Source organism: Clavelina lepadiformis, chromosome 8, assembly GCF_947623445.1.
Source record: "Clavelina lepadiformis chromosome 8, kaClaLepa1.1, whole genome shotgun sequence".
Lineage (NCBI taxonomy): Eukaryota > Metazoa > Chordata > Ascidiacea > Aplousobranchia > Clavelinidae > Clavelina > Clavelina lepadiformis.
Window position 1 is genome coordinate 6,610,050 of NC_135247.1, and position 23,996 is coordinate 6,634,045.

General features: G+C 35.2%; 3 protein-coding genes across 6 annotated transcripts in view; 1 reads left to right on the top strand and 2 right to left on the bottom strand.

Moving 5' to 3' along the window:
- The window catches only part of LOC143469621 (triple functional domain protein-like), a 36,937-nt gene extending 27,865 nt beyond the window's left edge, over positions 1–9,072 (bottom strand). Inside the window, exons 1-7 of one of the 4 annotated variants that reach the window (XM_076967376.1) lie at positions 6,454–9,072; positions 5,013–5,127; positions 4,545–4,737; positions 3,716–3,937; positions 3,128–3,260; positions 2,711–2,892; positions 2,421–2,543 (exon numbers count right to left, since the gene is read on the bottom strand). In XM_076967376.1, coding sequence (XP_076823491.1) covers positions 2,421–2,543; positions 2,711–2,892; positions 3,128–3,260; positions 3,716–3,937; positions 4,545–4,737; positions 5,013–5,127; positions 6,454–6,520 — 1,035 coding nt within the window. In that variant the 5' untranslated portion in view covers positions 6,521–9,072. The remainder of the gene's footprint in view (positions 1–2,420; positions 2,544–2,710; positions 2,893–3,127; positions 3,261–3,715; positions 3,938–4,544; positions 4,738–5,012; positions 5,128–6,453) is intronic. The other 3 variants (XM_076967377.1, XM_076967375.1, XM_076967379.1) reach the window with 3 other exon arrangements.
- Positions 9,073–11,331: 2,259 nt separating this feature from the next.
- On the top strand, positions 11,332–14,076 carry LOC143469234 (uncharacterized). The gene is made up of 6 exons (XM_076966861.1): positions 11,332–12,544; positions 12,749–12,816; positions 13,013–13,132; positions 13,224–13,331; positions 13,422–13,497; positions 13,764–14,076. Exons 1-6 carry the CDS (start codon positions 12,364–12,366, stop codon positions 13,775–13,777), a joined length of 567 nt encoding a protein of 188 aa, XP_076822976.1. The 5' UTR covers positions 11,332–12,363; the 3' UTR covers positions 13,778–14,076.
- LOC143469232 (prohibitin 1-like) lies at positions 13,825–16,813 on the bottom strand. The gene is made up of 7 exons (XM_076966860.1): positions 16,635–16,813; positions 15,637–15,798; positions 15,266–15,408; positions 15,098–15,151; positions 14,822–14,980; positions 14,617–14,695; positions 13,825–14,207 (listed from the first exon to the last, which is right to left on the bottom strand). Exons 1-7 carry the CDS (start codon positions 16,720–16,722, stop codon positions 14,074–14,076), a joined length of 819 nt encoding a protein of 272 aa, XP_076822975.1. The 5' UTR covers positions 16,723–16,813; the 3' UTR covers positions 13,825–14,073.
- Positions 16,814–23,996: the final 7,183 nt, after the last annotated feature.

Consider the following 23,996-nt stretch of genomic DNA (forward strand, 5'->3'; position numbering starts at 1 on the left):
TTATCCAACAATCTTAAGCTTGTCAAGGCAACCAGTATGTGTTTGACTAAATCATGACAACTGTGTGACACCCTGCTGATTTAATAACAATGTACTGAGTGACAACAGCAAAAAACTGGCACTTGAAAAACATCAGGCAAGTAAACATACTTTCCAAATATAAATCCTGCCACATATTGAATTCAACAACCAAGAAACATCCCAAGTATACAGGATCAAACTGGTGAAAATGTCTGGCTAACCGCTGAAGAAAAAGTTTATTTTCTGCTTTGAATGAATTCAACTTATTCTAAAACAAACAAACTATAAAACCTAAATGGCCAAAAACAAATAAATACTGCATTTGATGACATGGCTGGCATCACAGAGATTCCAACAAACACTTTTTATCCTTTAACTATGATGGAAAATCATTCTTGTACAACAAGATAAAATAAACTTAGCTGGACTACTGAGATACAGTACACTCCGCTTATTATGTGGACTTGGAACCAGAACATTCTGGTTATAATATTCAAATGGTTACAACAACCGAAACAGCTACAGTATGATACTGTTTAACCAAACCAGGATTGGTACAGTTAGGCTCAAAATGACAACAAAACATCAAATTCATCATATATTTCATTAACATTATAAAGTGAATATAAGTAGATAAAATAAGAATACACGTGGTGCAATTTCCACTGTCAAATTGCATAACTGACACAAAAAATTGATAAAAATTCCTGAACAAGATAGAGAAAGTGGTTATAATATCCGAAGACTGGTCAAAGTAAAGAGAGAAATTATACGGCCAAATGCGGGACCTACCAAAATGGTCATATAAAGCGGATTCTGATGTATTAGGACCGATGAAACATCACACTGGCGGGAGTGAAGTAATTTTTTGATTACAAGTTAACTTCAATCTGTATCGGTATTGATAACTTCAATATGGAATAACTTTAGCCATGAATGACAAACTGCAAGAACAGAATAATTCATTGACTGCATTATAGCCATATTGTTCTTAAGGTTTTAAATTACTGGTTTTCTTCAACTATTAATCTCAAATTTCTTGCGTGCTACAAATTGTAAGTTTTACAATAAAAAAAAAGTCAAAGGGAATTTTCATTAATACTTTCCGACACTTTCCGATTAGCCACTCACTTCCGATTCCACTGTCACCTTGATTACCTTAATTTAAACAAATAAAATAAAATTCTTAGACCATTTTTAAAGTAGACATATATGCTTTGGGTCTCAATTCATAAAGATTTAACTTAAACCTGAAACACATACAGCTTCTTTCATGTAAGAAACAAAACATTTATAACAAAAACTTTGGAACAGCTTCCGAGCTTTCACATTACAATATGCTTATCATGACATATTATTGCAAAGTAAAATTTTTTGTTTCGCCACAGAACATTTGAATTCTATTTTAACTCGACTAAATACACAAAACGTCATTTTTATAAATTCCAACCTTGACTAACTTACCCCCAAACTAAAATTTCTTTTTGTCATGAGTCAAATGGTTTAGACTTGGAACTATGCTAGCCAATGATGAGTTATGCTCATGAGCTCAGACAGTTTGGTCATAAAACCATACATTAACACTACAACCATAGTAATACAGGAATACATAACAGTATTATAACCATAACAGCCCAATAAGTCATTCATAAAACTGCTGAAACTCTTCATTGAAAAAGGATATATACCCTGTAGTAGATTTTAGCTACAGATGCATTACACAACAAGAACAAGGTTATATCATATAATTTTGAGAAGCTTGCTTGTATAAATAGAATGAAATTAAAGGCGCAAGTATACAATAGTGAAGTGTAAGTTAATCGAGATATAAAATTCCACCAAGAGTAAGATGTGTAAGTCAAACAGTGCAATCACCCCTATTCATTATGCTGTCTATTCATCAAGGAATGGTGCTTTACAGTTTAAATACAACAATTTACTAAGATGAATTGCTGAAGAATAGTTACAGCTGCAAACAGCAAGCATTCAGGTCATGGGTTAAAAAAAACGATTTTTATACATATCTAACTGAAACGTTTTAGGGAGATTTACAATGGAAAAATAAACATACAAAACACGATTGTGTAAGGCTATATGCCATCCATCTCCAGCATATGATTATTTCCACTAGCAGTGGACTACAATTATTGGAAATTTGAGACTTGTAATGATATAGCAAAATATCACATTCGGCTTAGAAAGCTTAATAAGTAACATAATAACATACATTAATACACTAAGTAAGTCACAAAAAAAGTTTAGCATGCACATTGATAATAATTAATGATAAACAAGCAAGTCTTTATGTACTTGATACATATTTAACATACATCCATATTTCATTATTATTTGCACTAAGTTTCATATCATACAAGGTGTAAGGGCATTACTGTACATACCATGGAATTGGTGGCAAAGTGTCTGTGGCTTTCTTGTAATTCACAAGCTTGCTGATAAGATGATCCTATCTCTGTGCAACTCCCAACAAACAAAGCACGATTTTGTTTAATCCACTCAAACATCTGTGCACAATAAAGACACTTTGATTTCAACAAATAGCATTGCACAATAAACAACACTTCAACAAATAAACACAGTATAATATAAAAGTTGGAAAATTTACATTATAAAACAACAACAAAACATAAATAGAAGTAGCAGTAGCAAAAAATATTTCAAAGATATGTACCTTGTTAGCATCTTGCTGAAATAGTCTTAGTTGGTAGCACTGTTCTAGTTTAGTTTTGCGCATATGCCACATCTTAAGGAGTTGGTGTCTAGTTCCATGCAGTTTTTCAACCAAACTGTGAATTCGTGGTACAGCACTTTGAAAGTCGGCATTGCCAGATAGAAGCACACCCACACTGCTCCCTACAGACAAAAAAAGCATTCTGATAATATTGATTACAATTACAATAAATTGATTATATCCAAACCTTAGTTATCTGGTGGAAGCATGCATAAATACTATACAAAGCAGCTTCACTGGTAGGTCAATGCACCCTCTCTGACAGCTAACTAAAATCTTGCATGTAGTAGTACAATCAGACATGTCAAGTAACAACTACTATACAAGCTAGGTAAAAAATTATCTCTAAAAATAAACCAGAAAATCCACTGTCAGCATCGCAGTTGTTTCCATTAATGCGTTTCAAAAGCTTTTGACCTTGAGAATCAAGTTGTTCGATTGGGGCAGACGTAATTCTTTTCTTCAATTTTATATGTTCCTCAATCATAACCTGCAAATATTTTTGTTGCTTAAAAGTAACAACACAATAACTTACCAAAACTACAAGATGAAGCTGGTGAACTATTGATTTCTGTTAACTAGCAAAACCTGATTTAACTAGGTTTTATGTCCTGGTATGCTGTATTTTGGCAATAAGTGCTATGACCATAACCTATGTTATACATGGAACATTTAATCTTAATATTACAATCAGCAAGAATGTTGCGATATTAATTAACAGTTATGTTACAAATGTACGGTATATAACTGACTACAAGCTTATAAGTTCAAGCCAAGTCAATTTTTAGCATAAGGCACAATGCTGAGATATGATTAGTTAAACCACGAGTATTGAAAATGATGACAAGTCGAATAAGGCTTTCTGCTTTCACTGAGCATTAGTGCGATGACATCTTATTCGAATGTTGAACAAATGAACTCTATTTGTTGTGCTTATAGATATACCTTGGCCCCTTCCTGATCCTGAGCAAATTTGTCAGACAAGAGTTGACTTTCAATGTCGTGAAGTTTATCAAGGACATCAAGGGCATCCCAAATAAATTCTTCGAAAGCAATTCGAACCTCTATCCACTCCTCATGGTCATAAGAAAGAGTTCCTCCTAGCTCAGGAGTTAGCTGACGTGGATCAATGGCACGAGTAAGACTTTCCACAGATACTGAGTGGATCTACAAAAAATTTCCAATTAAACAACAAAAGAGTAAACAAATAAATAAACTGAAATTAAATCAATTCCTTCGAACAAAGGAAATTATATTTTGAAGCATTTTTCTTCATAACAGCATTCAAATAAAGTAAATTGCAATACAATAACACTTCAGAAATCAAACACCCTTCAACTCAAACTCTGAACTGAACTTCTTCATAAAAATTTCACCTCAGGAGTTGAAGTTTTCTTCAAACTCCACGATAATTAATCAATGATTAGATATGCACACGTGATGTGATGCTTTTAATAAGTATGCTGTATCTTCATTGGGAATGAATAGGTCTATGCGAGTAAAATTTACACAATTTTCGCCTTCTACATTTTTACATTTCTCATGTCGCATGACTTAGTGTACTGTATTGCTATGATTTGGTCATTTTGGGCATAGGTTAGGGTGTATTAGATCTGATGTAGACTGAGTTACCCTCAGAAACAAGTTAATTATCAGTTCTGAGGCATCACTTTATTAAGTAATTAAAAAGCAAAACAAGAATTTATTTCATTCAAGAAAAATCATTCCATTCAAAGTGAGAGTCATTTGCAACTTAAAGAGTTTATTAACTAACCTCAAACGAAAACTTGTTACTGCCAAAATTGGTCCTCTGTTTTTGCCAGAAGTTATCTGGTTTAATTATATATGCAGCTTCAATCTTGGCTGGGAAGTGCTCCTGCAGTACTTTCAGTATCGGTTTAATAGCATTCCATGTGGAGCCCCTCATATCCATGACCACAGTAAAACCAATTTGCAAAACATCTTCACTGTAAATATTAGTGTGGGGATGGAAATATTACAACTGTTATGGGCACTGTTGATGCAATTTAATTGAATTTCATAATCTTAAACAAATTGTAATACAACATTAATATTTTAATACAAACAATCAATTCATGATTACACGCTATCCACCTAGCACTGATCATTAATCCAATTCCATCCAATATTTGTGATTAAAATGTTTATATTTTAATTGTTATTCAATGCGGATAGTTGGAAACCATTTAATAAATGTTAAAAATATTCAAAACTTCCATACCTTGGCACACTTGAAAGATACGAAATCAAACACTTCAGATCTTCCTGCTGAACCTTTTCCGTGTTTTGCCATGCTGGAAATGTCAATATTGGGCCACCATGTTGGTCACGACCACCTGTGGAATTTTATTTACACATAAATAACTATTTGAAATGAACTGAACTGTAGTAGATATTGTATCATTAAACCCAATATGCATACGCAACTAAATCATATTAAACCCAGTTTTCTAGACCTGACAAAAATATATATTTACTTTTTAACTCAATGTTTTTAATAGAATATTGTGGATCTTAATAAATTAAATTCTACTAAACAATATGTTTTTATTATACTAAAATTTTGTTTATAAAGGCTAATTTACATTACTACAATATATACTAAGTTGATTTATCGGTACCATAATCAGAATTTTAATTAAAATTAGTCCATTGTATTATGTGTTACATACTATTACACACATTCATTACACAGACATTCATTAGATTTTCCACACATTATAGATATAATATATATATACTAAATATAAAATATGGGATACTAGACCACTTAATAAAATAAAGAAAATAAATTGTCCATAATAAACATCAGTATTGTAATGACTCGAGTCACACTTTTTCATGACTTGACACAAGTCAAAACATCTATTAATGACTTGACTTCAGTCAGAGTCCAAAATGATTCAAGTTACGATATTACAAACATGATGGCAAAATACAGCGCTTTGGGTAACAAAATCTACCTTTTTTCTAAAAAATTACACTTTTCTGAGAAAAATATCAAGAAGATTAATTTGAATGATACAATAATCAATGTATCGTAACACATTGTATGACATCAGAATTAAAATTTAAAAGCATTGAGTTGACTTGAGACACAGTTTAAGGCTCAAAATGACTTGAATCACAACTGAAATTGACTTGACTTGACTCGACTCGACTCAAGTCAGAATAAAATGACTTGGCTACAACACTGCTGTGCATACATAACAAAAATCTCAAACTGGGGGGCAAATCCTTCAACTGGGACTAAATAGTGCAGCACACATAAAATACCCGTGGGTTTTATTAAACATTTTGCTATCATATAACATATAATAATACAGTATCATACTAGGTATCATACCAGTATATCTGTATGGTATATGCTATATTGTGAAACTCACTCAAAGGTTTTATTACGTAATAATGTATAACAACCAGTGCTGCCAAAACTTAAGGAACCTATTCATATTCACTTTACATGAGTTTGAAAAATAAAAATTTTCACACAAACAATAAGGATGACAAATTTACGATACTATATACATAATTATATATATATCAGGTCAGCTTTCAGGTTATAATATTTCAAAAATGAGCACACTGAGCAAAACAACACCATTTGTAATCAAGCATAGAATATATCATATGGCTAAAATTCTATAAACCAGCCTACTCACCAGACAAATAAGCCAACTTTTCTTTAAGAAGGGGAAGCAAATCAATTGCACGAACTCTGTCAGCCATGCTAATTCAATTAATTTTCAGTTTTCGTAAATAGCTCCATCTTCACCAGGCTCAGGTCAGCTAATTCTACTCTTATTCTCTGTTAGCGTCTAGTATGGTGCAAATTTTTTTTTTGACCTTAAATCGCTCAATAATATTCTGTTAAAAAAATAAATACTGTAGGGCGTAGGCTACTAGACTCTGGTTGTTGGCACTTGGCAGTATGAAAAACATAGAACTGCAAAAATATGCCAAAACAAACATTCACAAAATGGTGGCTCAGGGCTGGCCTAAAGCATTTTAGATACCCAGCACAATGTATTGGACATAAATATTTTAATCAATAACAACAACCAAAAACAAGATAAAATTTAAAATGGATGAAAATACACGTTATACAACATATATCTTTATACATTTCCTTGAAAACTGCATCTCAAAATAACACTATAATATTCCTATTGTTAACATTGTAGTAGGCTATAACATTAAAAGATGTAGCCAAGTATCTATTTTCTAATACGTAAAATTAATACAATAAATGTTAACAAAGTACAAAGATGTAACTAAGCCGAGAAATATCAGTATTGGAACAAATATAAATGAAACGTGTACATCAAAATATAAAGACAATATCTTTATAATGGGTAGTACAGTATGAAATGAAATATAAAGAAATGCTTCTGGAAAGTTACTTCAAGTGCAAGGATTTTGGGATACTTGCCATACTTGCTTCAAATATGAACAGGATAAATAAGTTAACATCATACATAAACCACATAAACTCAAAAGGTTCGCAAAAACCACCGCTAGTCCCTTGTCTTGTGTATTTTTTGAATAACCGGTAGTTTACAATACTCTGCTCTTATAAACAGGATAATTCTAAAGCATTAACAAAGAGTTACAGAGTGAAAACTAACTAAGGGCTAGTTAATAGTCAAATATTCTCTGATTGTATGGAAGTCAGCAATCAGGCATCGAATAGAGCACAGAAGAATTTGTGTCTCCAAACAGTCCCTCCACAGTGGAGATGCAATGAAATTCAAGTATACAGTATATTATTATAAACATAATTATGCAATGTTTGCATAGTGGTACAACATATATGGGTGTCAAACATATAGCATGTGAAATGGTGTAATCAGTTGCCAAACAGTTGCATGTTGACCAGAAACACCTTGGTTAACCTGGCACGGCATAGCAAGCCAATTTTTTTACTGTAAAAAAGTCATTATATGCACAGTACAAGCAATATTCATAGTAAACAAAATTTGAGTATATTGTATGCAATTGCACTTTTTAGAACTAAATGTCAACGCATAAACAGCCTACAGACTACAAGAGAAAATTGCAACTGACATTCAGACTACAGAGTATGGCAAGAGCACACCCGAGATTTTTTCTAAAACGGTAGGCCTATTGCACACCAGGACAAACCGGTGTCTCCAAAAAGAAAAAAGGGAAACTAATATTTGCTTCCATTCGTACTGCAAAATTATTATTTAAAGCGAGGAACGGAAAACATTTAATTTTTTCCGGATATCTATTGTAAGGGGCAGTAGCTTGCCTATCGCATATGCTTGGCAGCCTTGGGGCACGAGTCGCGGTGCACACCAGCTTTTTCCTTGTACACCAGAATTTTGATTCAGTATACCCAAGATCTCAGTGAAAACTACCATACTCTGCAATCTGGGCTGACGATTGGCTCCCAACTGGAAAGCATGTCAGTTTTCGACAAGAAATCGTGCGTTCAATGACACAAACTTTTGCGTATTGGCATGCACTGAAGCGACAATTCTTTGTTTTTTATAATTTGACATTCAAACAACTCGTAATTCTTTGGTTATTTGTTATAAATCAGCGTGACGATAACAAAATTTGGAATTCAAGATGATAACCACGTGCAAATGCCACACTTTCCAGTGCGACCTTAAGCTTAATTTCAGGCTATCTTTTAACCTTTGCTTTTAACACTTTCGCAACCATCTGCGTCAGCACAATTGTAGCATACGTTTTAATTCATTAACTAGCCTAGCATAATCGCCGTTTACCGTATTGTTATAATTTTCTACTTCAGTAAACGGTGGCCGGTAAATTAAGTGTCTCCTTCACCCGTCACCGTTTACCGAACTAGTAAAATACCAACTTGGGTAAACGGCTAGTCTAGCCTTTTACCGAAGTAGTTTTTACAAATTCGGTAACCGGCAGTAGGTGAAACAAACGCTGGCTAAAATAAATTCTTTTAACTGGCGTAACCGCACACTGGCACACATAACCGAACATTGTACATGCCCATGGTACACCGCGTATAGCCTAAAAAACGTACCTCTTATATACAAATCTTACAGCAATAGGCCTATAGCCTAATAGCGAAACTGGTGCACGCGGTAAAATCGATCAATAAACAGACCTGGGGTCTAGTATACAAATGCGCAACCACAGGATGTCTTTGTATACTAGACACCAGCTACTCAAATTATGACGTAATCTGGTTGTGCACTTGTATACTAGGCTAGACCCTAGACTTGTAACACAAGAAAGATATCTACCACACCACCACATCAACCACAACAACAAAGTCGTCCGTCTTGCCTTGTATTGTCTTAGCTGAGAAAGCAAATAGAAAGGACATTTTTCATCCACGTGAGGTCGCCCATATGATTTTTATTGTATCCTTGGGGCACAGGAGTAAATTTCTTCTTCTTTTTGAGTTGGTTGGGTCAACCTGGGTTTAGTCGTTGTGGGTTCGATCTTGCTGGGTTGAATGAGCCGTAGGTTGAATAAAAATGGAACGGGTTCGGTGAATGCATGTATGAAATTTTGCGTAGGGCATAGGTTCATATTTATAGGTATATTTCATATTTATAGGGCATAGGTTCATATACAAACCAATATTTAGAGAACAAGCACTTGAACTTTCGATGACAATATGGTCAATGAAGAGAGCTAGGGTGGGTTTAAATGTAGGCCTACGTAATAATTCCGAAAAATGTCAAGTTAAAAAATCACAGCTAAGGGGTTTGAGTTGTTTGAAAGCGTCCCGCTTTGAAGCCACAAAATTATGGTAAGCCTACTTCAAGCAAGTTTAGGAACTGACTTGAAAGATTGTAAACATTACAACAGTATATACAGCTGGATGCAACAGAAAAACCTACCATATTTCAAATTGTTACTGTACCAAAGCTGTAGCAGTCTGACAGAAGGTTGAATTGAAATTTTGCAGCAAAGGACTTACCATATGTGTTTCAGGTTTTAGTTTTTATAAGTAAATAATGTTTTGTGCAAATTTTTAAAATTTTGTATCTGTATGTAAAATGGCCTGGACTGGCGAACACCGTGCATTTATTGTAGAAGATTTCATTAGAAATGGGAAATCTGTGACTCGAATGCTAAGAAATTTTAAGACACATTTCCAACTAAACCGTACCGATCCTGGTCCAAATCGAAAACCTGTAATGCTCTGAGTCAAAAATTTCAGAGCTACGGGTTCACCACTAAAGCGAAAGCCACCTGGAAGGCTTCGAGGGGCATCACCTACATTTCGAGGGCGCCACCTACAGGATGTAATCTAACACATCAAAACATAAATACATCAAATGGGAACCTTTTCACTTTGAGATGAGACAATAAATGTTTTGATTGCTTATAAATTTTGTCTCTTTTTCCTAGTTTGAAATGTGGTAGCTTTTTCTGTCGCACCCTGTGTCTGGCACACCAGTTCAAGCGAGGTAATTTATCAGAACCGCATTAAGGAGAATTTAAGTTTGGTCAACAACTGAATTGCAAGATCCAAAAATAAAATTTCAGCATTTACAAAACAACCCATGACTCGTGAAGAAAGGTGACAGAAAAAACTGTAGCAATTACCACGGCGTCCTACTCCTAAGCACTGCAAGCATCCTTCTCAATCGTCTTCTCTTTTTCGCCGATAATGTCCTCCCTGAGTCCAAGTGTGGGTTCAGACCTTCCCATGGCACAATAGACGTGACTTTTTGTGCTCGCCAACTCCAGGAGAAGAGCCAAGAACAGCAACAGGCAATCATGCTGATTATTTGGGACCTCAAAAAAACTTTTGACGAAGTCCCTCGTCCTGCAATGTGGGCCGTACTCACTCGCTTTGGATGTTCAGACGACTTTGTTTGCCTTTTCCGAGCCCTTCACGACGGTATGGTCGGTGGAGTTTGTCACCAAAATCATAACTACCAAAAAAGAAGTAGGCTAAATAGTTTTCCTAATCTGTGAAGTGGAAATTGTTGCAGAAATCTTCTGGAGATTGAGATCTGAAGCAAACACGGTGGCAGCGCAGTTGTGAGTTGCAGTCGTGTGCAGTTAAAAGGGCGTTTCCTTTCCACAATGGATGTTATCATCAAAGGTATATTGTCCAAGAGAATGCGAACGTTGACATAATAGGAACAGTTTTGTGTCCAGTTGAAGACTCACGTGTGCGAATGTACTAACTGTCATAATTAGCCCTTATTCCTTCGGAATTATCGTGCAGATCTGATGATTTATAATGTTATTAGTGTTCTATTTCGTGTATTTGACAACAAGCGCTGTACTATATTTTGGCCGTGTTTCGAATACACGACCCTGCTTTGACTACTTCCGAATTACATCATTCGTACTACAACGCTTGTTGTTAAACACCGTATCTTGAAAACTGCCGTTCTACAAGATTTACAGGAGTCTGTTTTCACCGAATCCGACAGAGATAAGTCCAGCGATCTTTCTCAGTCTTTGTTTGGTCACTGATAAAAGAGCAAGCTTTTATAGTGTGCAGATGAAAAGTTGAAATGTGCGACCCAATAAACAACAGGTATCAGGTGCATAATGCAGGTGGTTATAGGGCATCGTTTATAAAAAAATAATTTTCTGCCATAACACGCTTTCCTAAGCCAACATTTGCCAAATTAGAATGATTTACATTAAATTGAACTTAGGCTATGTATTTGTATCGGAATCATTCCCTTTCGATTTAAATAAAACGCTTGGTTTTGAATTAAATTTGTTTGTTATAAATATTTTGTTTTAAACATTAGACTACTTTGTTCTAAATATTAAATCATCCTGATTTTTTTTAAATCCGATTTAATTAAATTGTTCTAATTAAGATAAGTCCTTTGTCCTAATATAACTTAAATCGTCCTGATTCATTTAAATCAGACAAAAACGTTCCCATTTAGCATTCAAGCTTGACCACTTTCCGATTTAGCCCTTAATCGTGCAATGTCGCAGAAATTGGGTGGATCCACATATAGGTGGCAGGTGCATGAGAAGTTGTAATGGGCTGTTCTAAAAAACATATTCATAAAGGTAAATCACATGTTGGAAAGCCCATTGATAAAATGGTGCACCGTTGTTGTAATAAGTCACACAAGCCGTTGCACATATTTCTTATTTTAGTAGCGTGTCTCGAAGATTTAGATTTATCTAATGTGGCTCGAACGTGAAGCAGATTTTGGCATGACTGCTGTATAAGCTAAGTGTTGAAATGTCTATGTTATTATCAGTAAACATTTTTTGTATTCAACTAATATACATACAGAAGCCTATCTGTTTCACAATGGTTATAGTATGTGAGAAAACATTACACGAACCCTTATATCATGAGACATGTCCACAACCACGTTGTCTTTCTTTTTGAACAAGGGCATCAACTAATATGAAAGGACAAAATGAAACCAAATACTGAAGGTGTCAATTTATCTCCATTGACAGTCTTATCTATATTTGTCGAAAGGCAGGGCTCAATAATTAATCAATAGTCGGTTTTCAGACTTTCCAATGATGACAGTTTTAAAAAAGGTTTAACGTTACAAAGTCATATAGCTTGTAAGTAAGCAATAGAACCTCAATTTCTAACTATGGGCTGTGCTTCAAGCAAAACAGCCGGCCCGAAAACAAAAATACCTCAGCATTTTTCAAGAAGGGAAAGCGCTGCTTCAAAAGACAGTGGCATAGGTTTGACCTGTTCGAAAGAAGAAAAAAGTTCTGTTTCCGACCAAGAATTGGTGGAAAAAAAGCAAACCCGGCAAACCAAAAAGGGTTAATTGTTTCCTCCCCAATGTTTTGCTTAACTCTAGAATTGTAGACCTTACTATCCTGTTATTGTTATAATAGGCCTAGTAAGAAATATTGTTCCGGGTAATGACAGTAAACAAGACACCTGGTTTATTTGGTTAAGGATCCTATATATAACATAAATAAGCTTAATAGCATATATATATATTATGAATTGTTTTTTTTCAGCAATAGCGTTTGAAATCGGCATAAACAAGGATGGAAGTATAAAGCAGCATCCTCCCCACAAAAACCAGGTAAAATTTTTCATTTTCTATTCTGCTTAGGCCTATTGAAGATGCTTTCAGGATCGATAATCCTATCAAACGCCTAAATATAACATAAAAGTATAAGGAATGAAGGCAACGTAATGGCAAAGCAAGAGTTTACTTTTGTTGGATATATTTGCTTTTTACGTTATAGCCTTATGACCGTAAGTTACCATTGTTGCAGAACCGCTTGAACACTCCGTCGAGCCGCAACTCCGAGCCTAACTCGCTTCCACCCTTATCACAGAAGTCTCCGGGTCGTAAACGGCGGCACCACGACGTACATCGGATTACAGCGGAAGAAGTAGGCTATAGGCTACGTTTCAAAATTAGCGGTTATTGTAACACACTTTGAAATGGTGGCCTGAAAAGTTTCTAATATTTGCGTGAACTAGATTGAGCAAAGGCAAGCAGAGGCCGAAAGAAAGCGAGAAATTGACAGACTTGCAACAATTGCACGACAACGAAGACGGGAGCTCAGGGCTCAAAAAGTTACGGAAAGAGTAAGTAAAATGTGTTGGAAACCTGCTGTTATTTGGATGAGAGAGCTACTGTTCATTAGGTTATTCAGGTTAAAATAAATTATTTCTCAGAGGAAATGCGACCACTGGTCGGAAAATACCGACGAAGAATTAAGCGACGCTGATCAGACGTTCAACATCGACGACGGTGAGAAAAAATACGATTTGACGAATTTCTTTTCTTAATTCTTGTGATAGCTCTCAGTATGCCTTCTGCCGCAACGCAATTTGTTTGTGATCATTATGTAGCGATCAATTTGGCATAAATTAAACGGAATTCAAATAAATTTAACCGTCCCGTATTTCAAACTGACGTTTCTCTAATCTAACCTGATCAGTATGATTCATTAACTTTTCCTATTTTAAATTAGAAGTATTTTACCCGTGTTTGATTAAGGCTAGCTTTTTTTGCAGAAGATGAATGGTGACCACAACACAAAACGCAAGAAATTCGAAAAATTCATCACACTTCAAACCTATTCAAGTTTTTTTCAGGATAAACGCATACTACAAACTTTATCAGAAACTATTGTGCTATGTAAAAATCCAGCATTCTTGGAAAACGACATATTATAATTAATAAGACATACTACAGTCAAAAGGATAACATGCAGAACTGAAAAGGTGCCAAGTCATAAAGCGATTGATTAGTGTTCAATTACCAAAAGCTCCGGTCACTCCTGAATTGTAACTTATGTTGACAAATAAAACGGAATCTTTATTGTTACTGCCGCAGAGACAAAAGAACACTCTGGTTAGGAGGCAGATAGTTGATATTTTTGGACTTGGCCATCAAACCAGCGATTTCTTCAGCGGCTTCAAGTTTACGAAGTTCAATTAGACCTTCGCCAGCTTCCTCTATAATATAATAGCATATAATAACAACTTACATTACACACCTTAAACTACTACCAACTTCAAATGCAGTATATAGTCCGTCCCTAACATATGTGTTTGAGCTTAGGTTAATAAATGCATATTGTCTTTGGTTTTACATAAGCATAAGTTACAATAACAATGATGATTTAAAGGTTCAGATGAGAAAGCAATTATCGGTTTTAACAACTTTGCTGAGCATACTGTTAATTTGGTAGGTGACTTGGCGAACCTAAGGCTATATATTTATCACGTAATGTTACCCCGGACTTTTTTAGGTTTATTGAATAGAAATAGTTGAGATGTATTTCATCATTTGCGACAAAAGTAAAATTTGGCAGCAGTGGAATGATGAAAAAGCCAATAATTCAATTTTTCTTATGTACTGCACCTATAGCTTGTGCGATCATCTCAGCAGCTTTGGCATCTCCTTCAGCTGTTGTAACTGCTGCAATCTTCTGCTGCTCAGCCTATAGTTTTTATAGAAAAAAGTCTGAGGATCTTTGTGATATTTCGTTTGTTTGTTGTAATAATTACTTAAAACTGAGAGTGAAAATTATTTGCTGCTATGTATTAAGGCAAACCAAAGTACTTACTTTTTCGACTACAAATCTTGCACGTTCAGCTTCCTGCTGCGCAACTTGTTTCTGTTCAACTGCACTGGTAAATTCATATCCAAATGTGAGATGGGTGAGAGAAACATCATCCAAAATAATACCAAATGAATCTGCTCTTTCTGCTAAGTCTTCACTAACCTTTAAAATGTTTGCAACACAGTGTTAATTTTTAACTTAAAAAATGCTGCAAATATATCAATAACATTAAAAATCAGCTACAGTTCCAAAGATTTTTGTTATTGAATTTTCTTTTACCTGTCTTGATACCACTTCTCGTTGTGTAATTAAATCGCTAGCATCAAATTGAGCCTGTATCCCCCAAAAACAAGACAATTATATGCAATACTACATATATAAAATATTTTGTTATTTCATATGCCTTACTGTAACAGTAAAGAAATACATAGTATTGCAAAAGCTTACAACAACAGATTTTAACACTTCATTTGTGATTGATGGGAGAATCCTCTCATCATAGTCTTCACCGATTGTGGAAAAAATATTTGGTAACATAGATGGTTTAGGTCGAAATAAAATACGGAGGGTGATGTTAACATTCTGAAGATCTGTGAGAAAATAATCCAAACATAATAGAATTTAATTCGAGCATAAATAATTAAATCATTCATCACAATATTCATTCATTATGGCAAGAAACTATTTCCTACACAAAAAGACAAAATTTACATGAGCATAAGCAAAAAGTATAAATCTCCTGTTATTGCCACCAACACCAACATCTTTAAACTTAAAGTGCGAAAACAATGATTCAGCAATATTTAACTGCACCTCACCCTTAGATCCTGTAATGACGGGAACATTTCTGGGTCTTGCCTTGCAGTCAAAAATAATAGGTTTCTGGATGAGTGGAATAAGGAAATGAGTGCCTTCGTTGGATACAGTTTGTTTAACACCAGTGAAGCGATCGAAAATAACCCCTCGGCACCCAGCATCAACTGCAAAACAAGTAGCACATCGTAATGACATCATAATACCTTTAAAGGTTGTAATAAAAATGCACTTTATGTATATATATATATATATACTTAAAATAAACTTGTTTTTAAAAGTAGAAGCATAAATTTCTCCAAAAACACAATAATTCAAAAGTTATATTAACGGGCGAATTTTGGTGAAAAAGCAAACAAGTAGACAATTTTTCTTCATTACTTAATTATTTATTATCGCTTAAATTAAAATTAAATTTCCACAGCCCACAGGTCATCACAATATTATTTAAGTTACATTTGTTATTAAGCCATATTTATAATACACACAATTGATACAAATACTTGCGTATGTATATAAATACAGTACTAGGGATGTGCCACGAGGATGATTATTCGGGTTCGTGCGAACCCGAATATCATGAAGGTCGACACGAAAGAATCCCGAATCTATTCGTATTAGAACCAAACAATAAAATTTCATCCAAAAGTTGTCAAGTCTTGCTTGTAACATGATGTAATCCATAAACAAATCGCTTTCTTTCGAAGAATAGTGTTTAAAAAACGATTGAAAAAGAAAAATCGTTAGGAAAACGACCTTCATTGTAAGTACTGCTGACTCTAGTTAAGCTTTGTCGGGAAACCAAATCATAATTTTTAACAAAAGTCAGTAAATTTATAAGTAATATTGTATTCGGGATCGCCGTTGTTGAAATTTGTGTTCGCCCGAATCTTCCATAAAGGCGATATTCGGTGAATCTATTCGGGTTTGGTTTCGTATAGGCCCATCCCTAATAAATACGTATATTTTAAATTTAAGTATAAGACAAAACAAACAAACTCACCATTATACAATGCTGAGCTAACAACTCCTCCAGCAACCGCCAATCCCAGGCCAAGTTTTGTCAGTTTTGAAAGCAAAGCATCCATCATTTAAGTGTATAGCCAGTCACTTATACTTTAATCAGTTGCATACAAAATACACACTAGTAAAACACCATGATAAAATATGAATGCTAAGCAACAACATATCAGAAATGTATTATGTCGACGTTGGCAACAAGGTTTCACCAGACTGAATACTTTGGCAGTGTTCTCGGAAAGCCCATATGAAGAAACGAAAAAGTCTTTGTGGGTGAAAAAATATGTCACTTCCAACTTCGAGCAGTGGTTTTTATGATTAAATCTGCTTAAATTGTATAATCAAGTCAGGAATGACATCTGTAAGTTTATCTGTGTAATAAAAATGCTCAGCTGGCAACATTGCTTTATATTCTACTTATTTAATGGTTTTAACTTGTAACTACACTTACGTCCTAGCTGGACATGACCACGTGGCAAACAGAGCCTGAAGCTTGACACAATTCAAGGTACATCCTATAGGATGCCAAAGGTCAGTTCGGCATACATGACAAGTGTGCCAAAGATGTGCTCTGCCAACTACAAGCTACAAAATAAGGACACAATGTGCTCTTTCTTTTCTTAACACGAGATAAATGCCAGGGTGCGTTCCACGTGAGATCGTTGTGACCTACAGTCAAGTGGTCTAAAATCGGTTTGACCTCGGCATCGCACAAAGCAAATCAAGTCTTGGTGCAACCATACTGAAACCAAAAAGACTGCAAATCACTCGTTTAGACACGATCGTGTGAGTTTGGGCATTTTCATTTAAACAGTCAATATTGTACACATTTTTATACGTACCGCTAATTGTCTAAATTATTGTATAGGCTTCTTATATAAACATGTGTGCTTGTGCAGAGCTTCATTCAGTTTAGAGTTTAGACAATGCCCGTTAAACGTTTTCCAAGTCCTTTCTCAATTTGCCCCCTACACTTTCAGGTGCAAACCCAGAGGATGCCTTGTAACATTTATTATATTTCTGTTGCTCACCACATGACAAAGAAGTGGAGTAACATTTGTCATCATTGGTGTTAATTTTCCAAAACAAAAACAAAAATCTGGGGGAAAGCAAATTGAATATTGGGGATTTCTTCATTGAGAAAATGTTGTCCCCAAACATATTGTGCCTACTTTTATTTAAATTATAAACGACACGTACAATTCTGTGGTGCGCACTTCCACCGCACTTGTCATTTTTGGTTGTTTGGGGTACACAAGATCTTGCTAAAAACGAGCAATGTCCTCATGGGAATCGACGTCAATGCTTGTCATGCATGCCAAACAGACCTTCGGCGTATGCATCTATAAGCTTGCTTTGCAATCCACGCAATTTCAGAGCTTTCTCTGAATTTCGCACAACAAAATTGAATCCGCAGTGCTCTTTGCAACAATTCTGAATTTGTAATTCCTACCATGGTTTTCCGAAGCATAAGTTATTGAACAGTGCTAACATGAGTCCCTGACCTCAAATAACTGTAGTCGGGAACTGTAGCAAAGTCACGATTTGTAAATCTCTGCCGAAAAGTGAAGGATCGGATTCATGCGATCATTTCCAAAATTACCGTTAAGAACTGTACGGTAGCGTGTAAGTCAGCTGCACGAGTGAAGTGAGTGCGAGTCCAATATAAAGCGCATCAAAACAGCAGCAAGCAGGGTAGATTTTATTGCTCTAAAATCAAATGCAAAATATGTAATCCGTGGCAAAAATTAGGCTATTCACGCAAAACTTTTTTTAACGCAAAATCCAAACTTTGCAATCTGGTACAACTGTACAAATACATCCTGTGGTTCTACACTGGATCATTGCAATAGAATTGTTAAACCCTTCGGCAACATAAAAACAGACAGGGGATAGAGAGAAGAGCAGGCTAATCTTGTCCCATGCCTGGCAAGGTCGTTGTCGAAACATCACGCAAGTTGCGGGCTTGGCGAGATCGATGACACTCAGGCAAAACCTTCGTAGGTATTCATTTTGTTTTCCGTCTTTAATGTGTAGGGACAAAAAAGTTGTGCTGACGCAGGTACATAGTTGCAAACATATTAGTAGTTGTTGTCAATAATTTCCACAAATTGAACTGGAAAATGTGACTAGCCTAGGCCGAGGCCTCAAGGGCAAAAACGTGCATTACAACCGATAAGAGAATTAAAAGTTATTAGCGTCAGCACGGCCACCAGTCTAGGTCTATTGCCATTCTGCACCAGTGTATTTTCACTGTAGATCTACCGTAAAGGGTACAAACAGCAATTCGCAAGCTCATTCTTTCTACACTAACTTAAGCTATTTCGGAAGCTGCCCTAAGCCTAGTAGCTTGGAAGTCAATTGACTCAATTCCTGTCTAACACCATTACCACGTGATTACATCAGACTGGTCATGCTGGATTTCATGAAGGGAGCATAAGCGCTTGGAAAAATGTTTGAAAAAACTTAACGTAAGCGCCACGCCACAACAATGAAAGTATAAATTGCTAAAAATTTAAGATGTACAGATTAATAACGTTGTTTATTAAAAAAAGGTTTCAATTAAATTCTTACTAGTTTTAATGATATAATTAATAATACTAAAATAGTCATAAAAATAAGTTGTCAGCTGGGTACTCGAGTGGTTAGAGCGCTCAGCATTTGACTCGTAATAACGCGGCCCTTGTTTGATTTGCAATTGTGCTACCGTTAAAATGTCCTTGCGCAAAGATTTATCGACGACTTCTCTGGTTCAGTGGTCCTGATGAACTGATCCAAGTTTGGACATGCAATGCCATAAAAAAATTAAAAAAATGGGTTTAGGTAGGCTGCTCAATCGGAACTTGCACAACGTTTTGTAGCGTTCGCAAACCAATCTGCTACGCAGCGGCAGGACGCCATGTTTATTTGCCGAAAAAGTCATTGCGTTTTTCACTCATTCACAGTTTGCATTTCAAGTCAGCCAACTTTAAGACACGGAGCACACAGACGTTGTTTTGAGACGTCTTTCTTCGTCAAATTATGCCTGTGCTTTGCTGCATATTTATTTGCTAACAAAGTAATATCAAGTTAGTCTCTGTCGTGGATCATATACACATCAAAAGCATATAGGCCTATATATATATAGCGTAGTGTCTTTTGTTGCGCTCTAGCTCATTAACCGTAGCTCGACGATGGGGAAACATTGCTTAGTTTGGCTAGCGCAACGAATTTCCACAGATCAATGTTAAAAACTATAATACCGATACTATTTCTTCCTGACATAAAAGTAAAACTCCATGGGCTTTTCCTTAGAAAACTTATTCATAAATATTAATCATAAGTTTGGAAGACACATTGCAAGAAATGGTGCAATGTTGTTGGAGAAAGTCACCAAGCCTTTGCATTCCTCCCCCTCTTCAGAGAGAAGAAAATTGGTGACACTGGTGGCAAAAACTGTCCGCATGCACAAACAACAGACGACGGATGAAGTTATTAACAAATAAATGAATAATTACAGATAATGATACAACTGCGTCATAGAGGACATCTCCGAGAGCAACATGTTTTGCAATTACTGTTTGCATTCTGCGTATTGCATTTCGTCTCCTTTTCAGCGTTTAGAGAAACTTTATTTCTTTAATGAACGTCAGTTGCACAGAATACACCAAATAGTTCACAAGTTGCTTTTTGGTAGCTATTTAACTTTTTTGTGTGTATAAGTTGTTTTTAAGTTGTTGAGCAGTTGTTGGTCAATTGTTTGATTATTCACCAGTTGTACACTTGTTTCTTATATGTTAAAACCTTTAAATGTTTAGTGAAACTTAATTACTCTAATGAACGCCAGTTGCACAGAATACACTGAGCAATTCACATGTTGTTTTTTGGTAGCTATTAAACTGTTCTTCAGTGCATTAGTTGTTCTAAAGTTGTTATGCAGTGATTGGTCACTTGTTTGCCTTGCCACCCAAAGCAAGATAGCTGAGGGGGAAAGGGTCTATGCTATACCCATTACAACTACTTACTTTCTTGCTTCTTGCTATATTGTATGACCAATGAGTAGTCTGAAAAACACTGCATTAATCCGTCGTTTTAGCACTGCATTTTTCTGCTTGCCGTTTTACAGCAAACCATATATGTATCTAATTAAGAACTGTCATGGATGTGATTGTGGAAGCTCATTATTATACAAAGTTTGAGGTTGAAAACAGAATCGAAAAGAATAAAGATAATTTCTAATATCTTTCATACTGGATGCAGCTAGACATATTGGTTACAATGTAACCAACTGCTGAAGCGGAAAAAGTAAAATATCACGACTTATAAATTATGACAAGGATTAAAAAGGTTTTCCACTTTTTCTGATTTAAAATGACTCAGACAACTTCTTTAGACTCAAAAGGATGTGCGTTTCTAAAAAAAGTGAGACTTTTTGCCTACAAGGTGATACGAAAATTGTTTTCTTTCTTGTGTAGATAAACATATTAGGCTATAGTTACAGTATATCAATGAACGATGACGTATATGAGTTGAACAACGCTGTTTCACATACTCACATTGAAAATTTATAAATTACATTTTTCTTGATGACCGTTCATGCGAAGTAGGTATGTACGAAATATATAGGTTTAGTTTACGTAAAATTTTCGTCATAAATTATGACGCTAACACGTCACACAAATCGCTTTGTAAAACGCTAATTTGTAGTACGCCGTAATGCAAATGAGCACGGTTTGGTTTATTCGAATGCGACACTAAGTTTAGTGCTGACTGCTTTACAGCAATTGAATGGACAACATTTAAGCTTTATAGCAGGGGCGGGCAACATACGGCCCACGGGCCTGACCCGGTTCGCAGACAGTTTCCGATCTTACATGATAATGTGGCCCGCGGTCACAGTCTGCCGCAATCGGCGTTATAACGTTAATAGATTCATTAAATAATGTTTTTGGTCTCTAAGGTTTTAAAAACTTAAAGTTTACATTAAATACGATTTAATCCATGTATAGGTGGATAAATACGCGATTAATGTATCAATTCAGGAATCCGGTCCGCCAAGTAGGACTACTTTATTTTCCCATATCGGGCCCGCGGACTGGGTAAGTTGCACGCCCCTTCTTTTAAGCCATATGTGACATACCTATATTTAAAGTGTTGTAGACCTGTAGTTTAGACTTTAGACTATACTGTACAGTATTACCGACAGGGCAGCGTCGTAACCTATTCAATATAGCAATATTTATTTCCTGGCTCAGCACATAAATGTTTATAAGACATTTTGGTAAAACCATAAATCAAACGCGACAACGGAAAAGATTTCTAAAGTCGAAGCACACTTCAACTTCTTTTACTAGCCTATAGTACAAGGCGACAGTAAAATAATAAACAATAGGCATATACCAAAAATTTTCAATAACTCAAATATAAAAGTAGAATTATAAAACTGTCTATGCTTTTTTGAAATAAAACAATCCGAAATTTCACACCAAATAGCCTATTTAAAAATAGAATCCATAATAATATCATAGAAATCTTGTCTTCCTAATATTATCTGGTAAACTTTAAGTGAGATTGTTGAACATAGTATCAATTCAATACAATATATATTATATAACATCATGCATAACAGCAATATGTTTATAGTGATGTCGAACTTAATCAGTATTAACAAACTAAGTTAGAAGAAAAACTGTTTGTGCAAACATTTACTCTATAAACATTCACCTATATAATAAGCATGCAATTATATACCGCATTTTCCTAAATAGAAACCGCCCTTGAATAGAAGCCGCCCTCGAATAGAAACCGCACGATTTGATTAAAAATAAACAATAGAAGCCGCCCTCGAATAGAAGCAGCAGAAGACAATGCTGAAATCGCTTCGGTGTAATATAAAGGCTGTCATTGCGAGCTTGCACATGCGACAAACAGCAGTTGTCACATTACAGTACTGATCGGATAGTAATAGAATAAAACCTTTTTGTCAAAAGAGAGCGCAGCATTTTATTGTCACCTAATCAACACTACTGGTACTTCATGTAGTAAAAATAGAAGCCGCCTTCGAATAGAAGCCGCCCTCGAATAGAAGCCACACAAAACGTTCAAAAATAAAAAATAGTAGCCGCGGTTTCTATTCAAGAAAATACGGTAAGTATTTTCTCATTACTATTATTTGCTGTGGAAAAAACATTTTTATTGCCTGCATCATGAGTATTTCAGCTCTGCAATGTGCATAGCATAAACTATAGGCTACGAAGTCAGTTGTTAAGCTATAAACAATAACAAGATTACACAAACTATACAAAATGTTGTCTGTAATGTAAATAAAGTGCCATTATATAGATCATGTGTGATATTGACATGTGTTTTGCTCATAGAAATGGATTTACAACGACCAGATGCAGTGTTGTCAATTGGTATAAGGTTAATTCACGATAACTTCATTAAGCCCATTTTACATATGTTTATAATAAAATAATTTTCAAAAGAATTTGATGAAAAGATTTACAAGACAATAAAAGACAAGACAAGAAAGATTCTTTTGTATATAGCCCTACTATAAAATAAAAAGGTTTATAAGGCTTATACGTAACTTGATAACCATCGATGGGAGCGTTCACCAGTTACCGTTAGAGTCTCATGATCGTCATTTGTTATGATTTTAATTGATCGGCAATTTATTAAACTAGACAAATTCCTTTATTCTGTTGTTATTATTATATATTATTTGTGAAAGTATACTTAACATACGATATAAGCATGTATTTTGTCTTAAGTGACCGCATATGACTATCATAAAAACGTAATACCCAAATTACGCATATGTAACAGCATTTGGTCTTTTGACCTATATGCGCCCACCTAATAGGTAATGATATCTGACGTAGCCTATAGTAGCAGTTATTTGTTACAAATCGTAGCCAATCGTCACCATATTGTCACATTTTAGGTGAAAATTAGGTTTGGTGTAGGTAAGCTGTTGCCGTATATAGTATATGTAGAACACTTGCAATGAGGCAGAACTTATGAAAAAACAAAAACTATTTGTAAAAAATTCTTTTGCAAGAAGGTGATACCACTTACCGGATAAGGCTGTCTTACACGCTGAGCGAACTCTTCGCAAACGATTTAAGAAGTCTACAAAATAGGAAAAATAATTATTTTTATGTTTGTTTGTATGTTCAAGCTGTGCGCAACAGAAATTGGGCAACTTTAGGCCTAACTAAGTTATAGGTTTTATAGAGTTCGGTGAAAGTTTACAGAACATATATACAGTGTAGTAGCAATAGTAGTTATGTCCCAAGCAGTAAATAGATTAAAAAAAGAACTTCAGCGTTTAAAGGCCAACCCCGAAGATGGAATATTT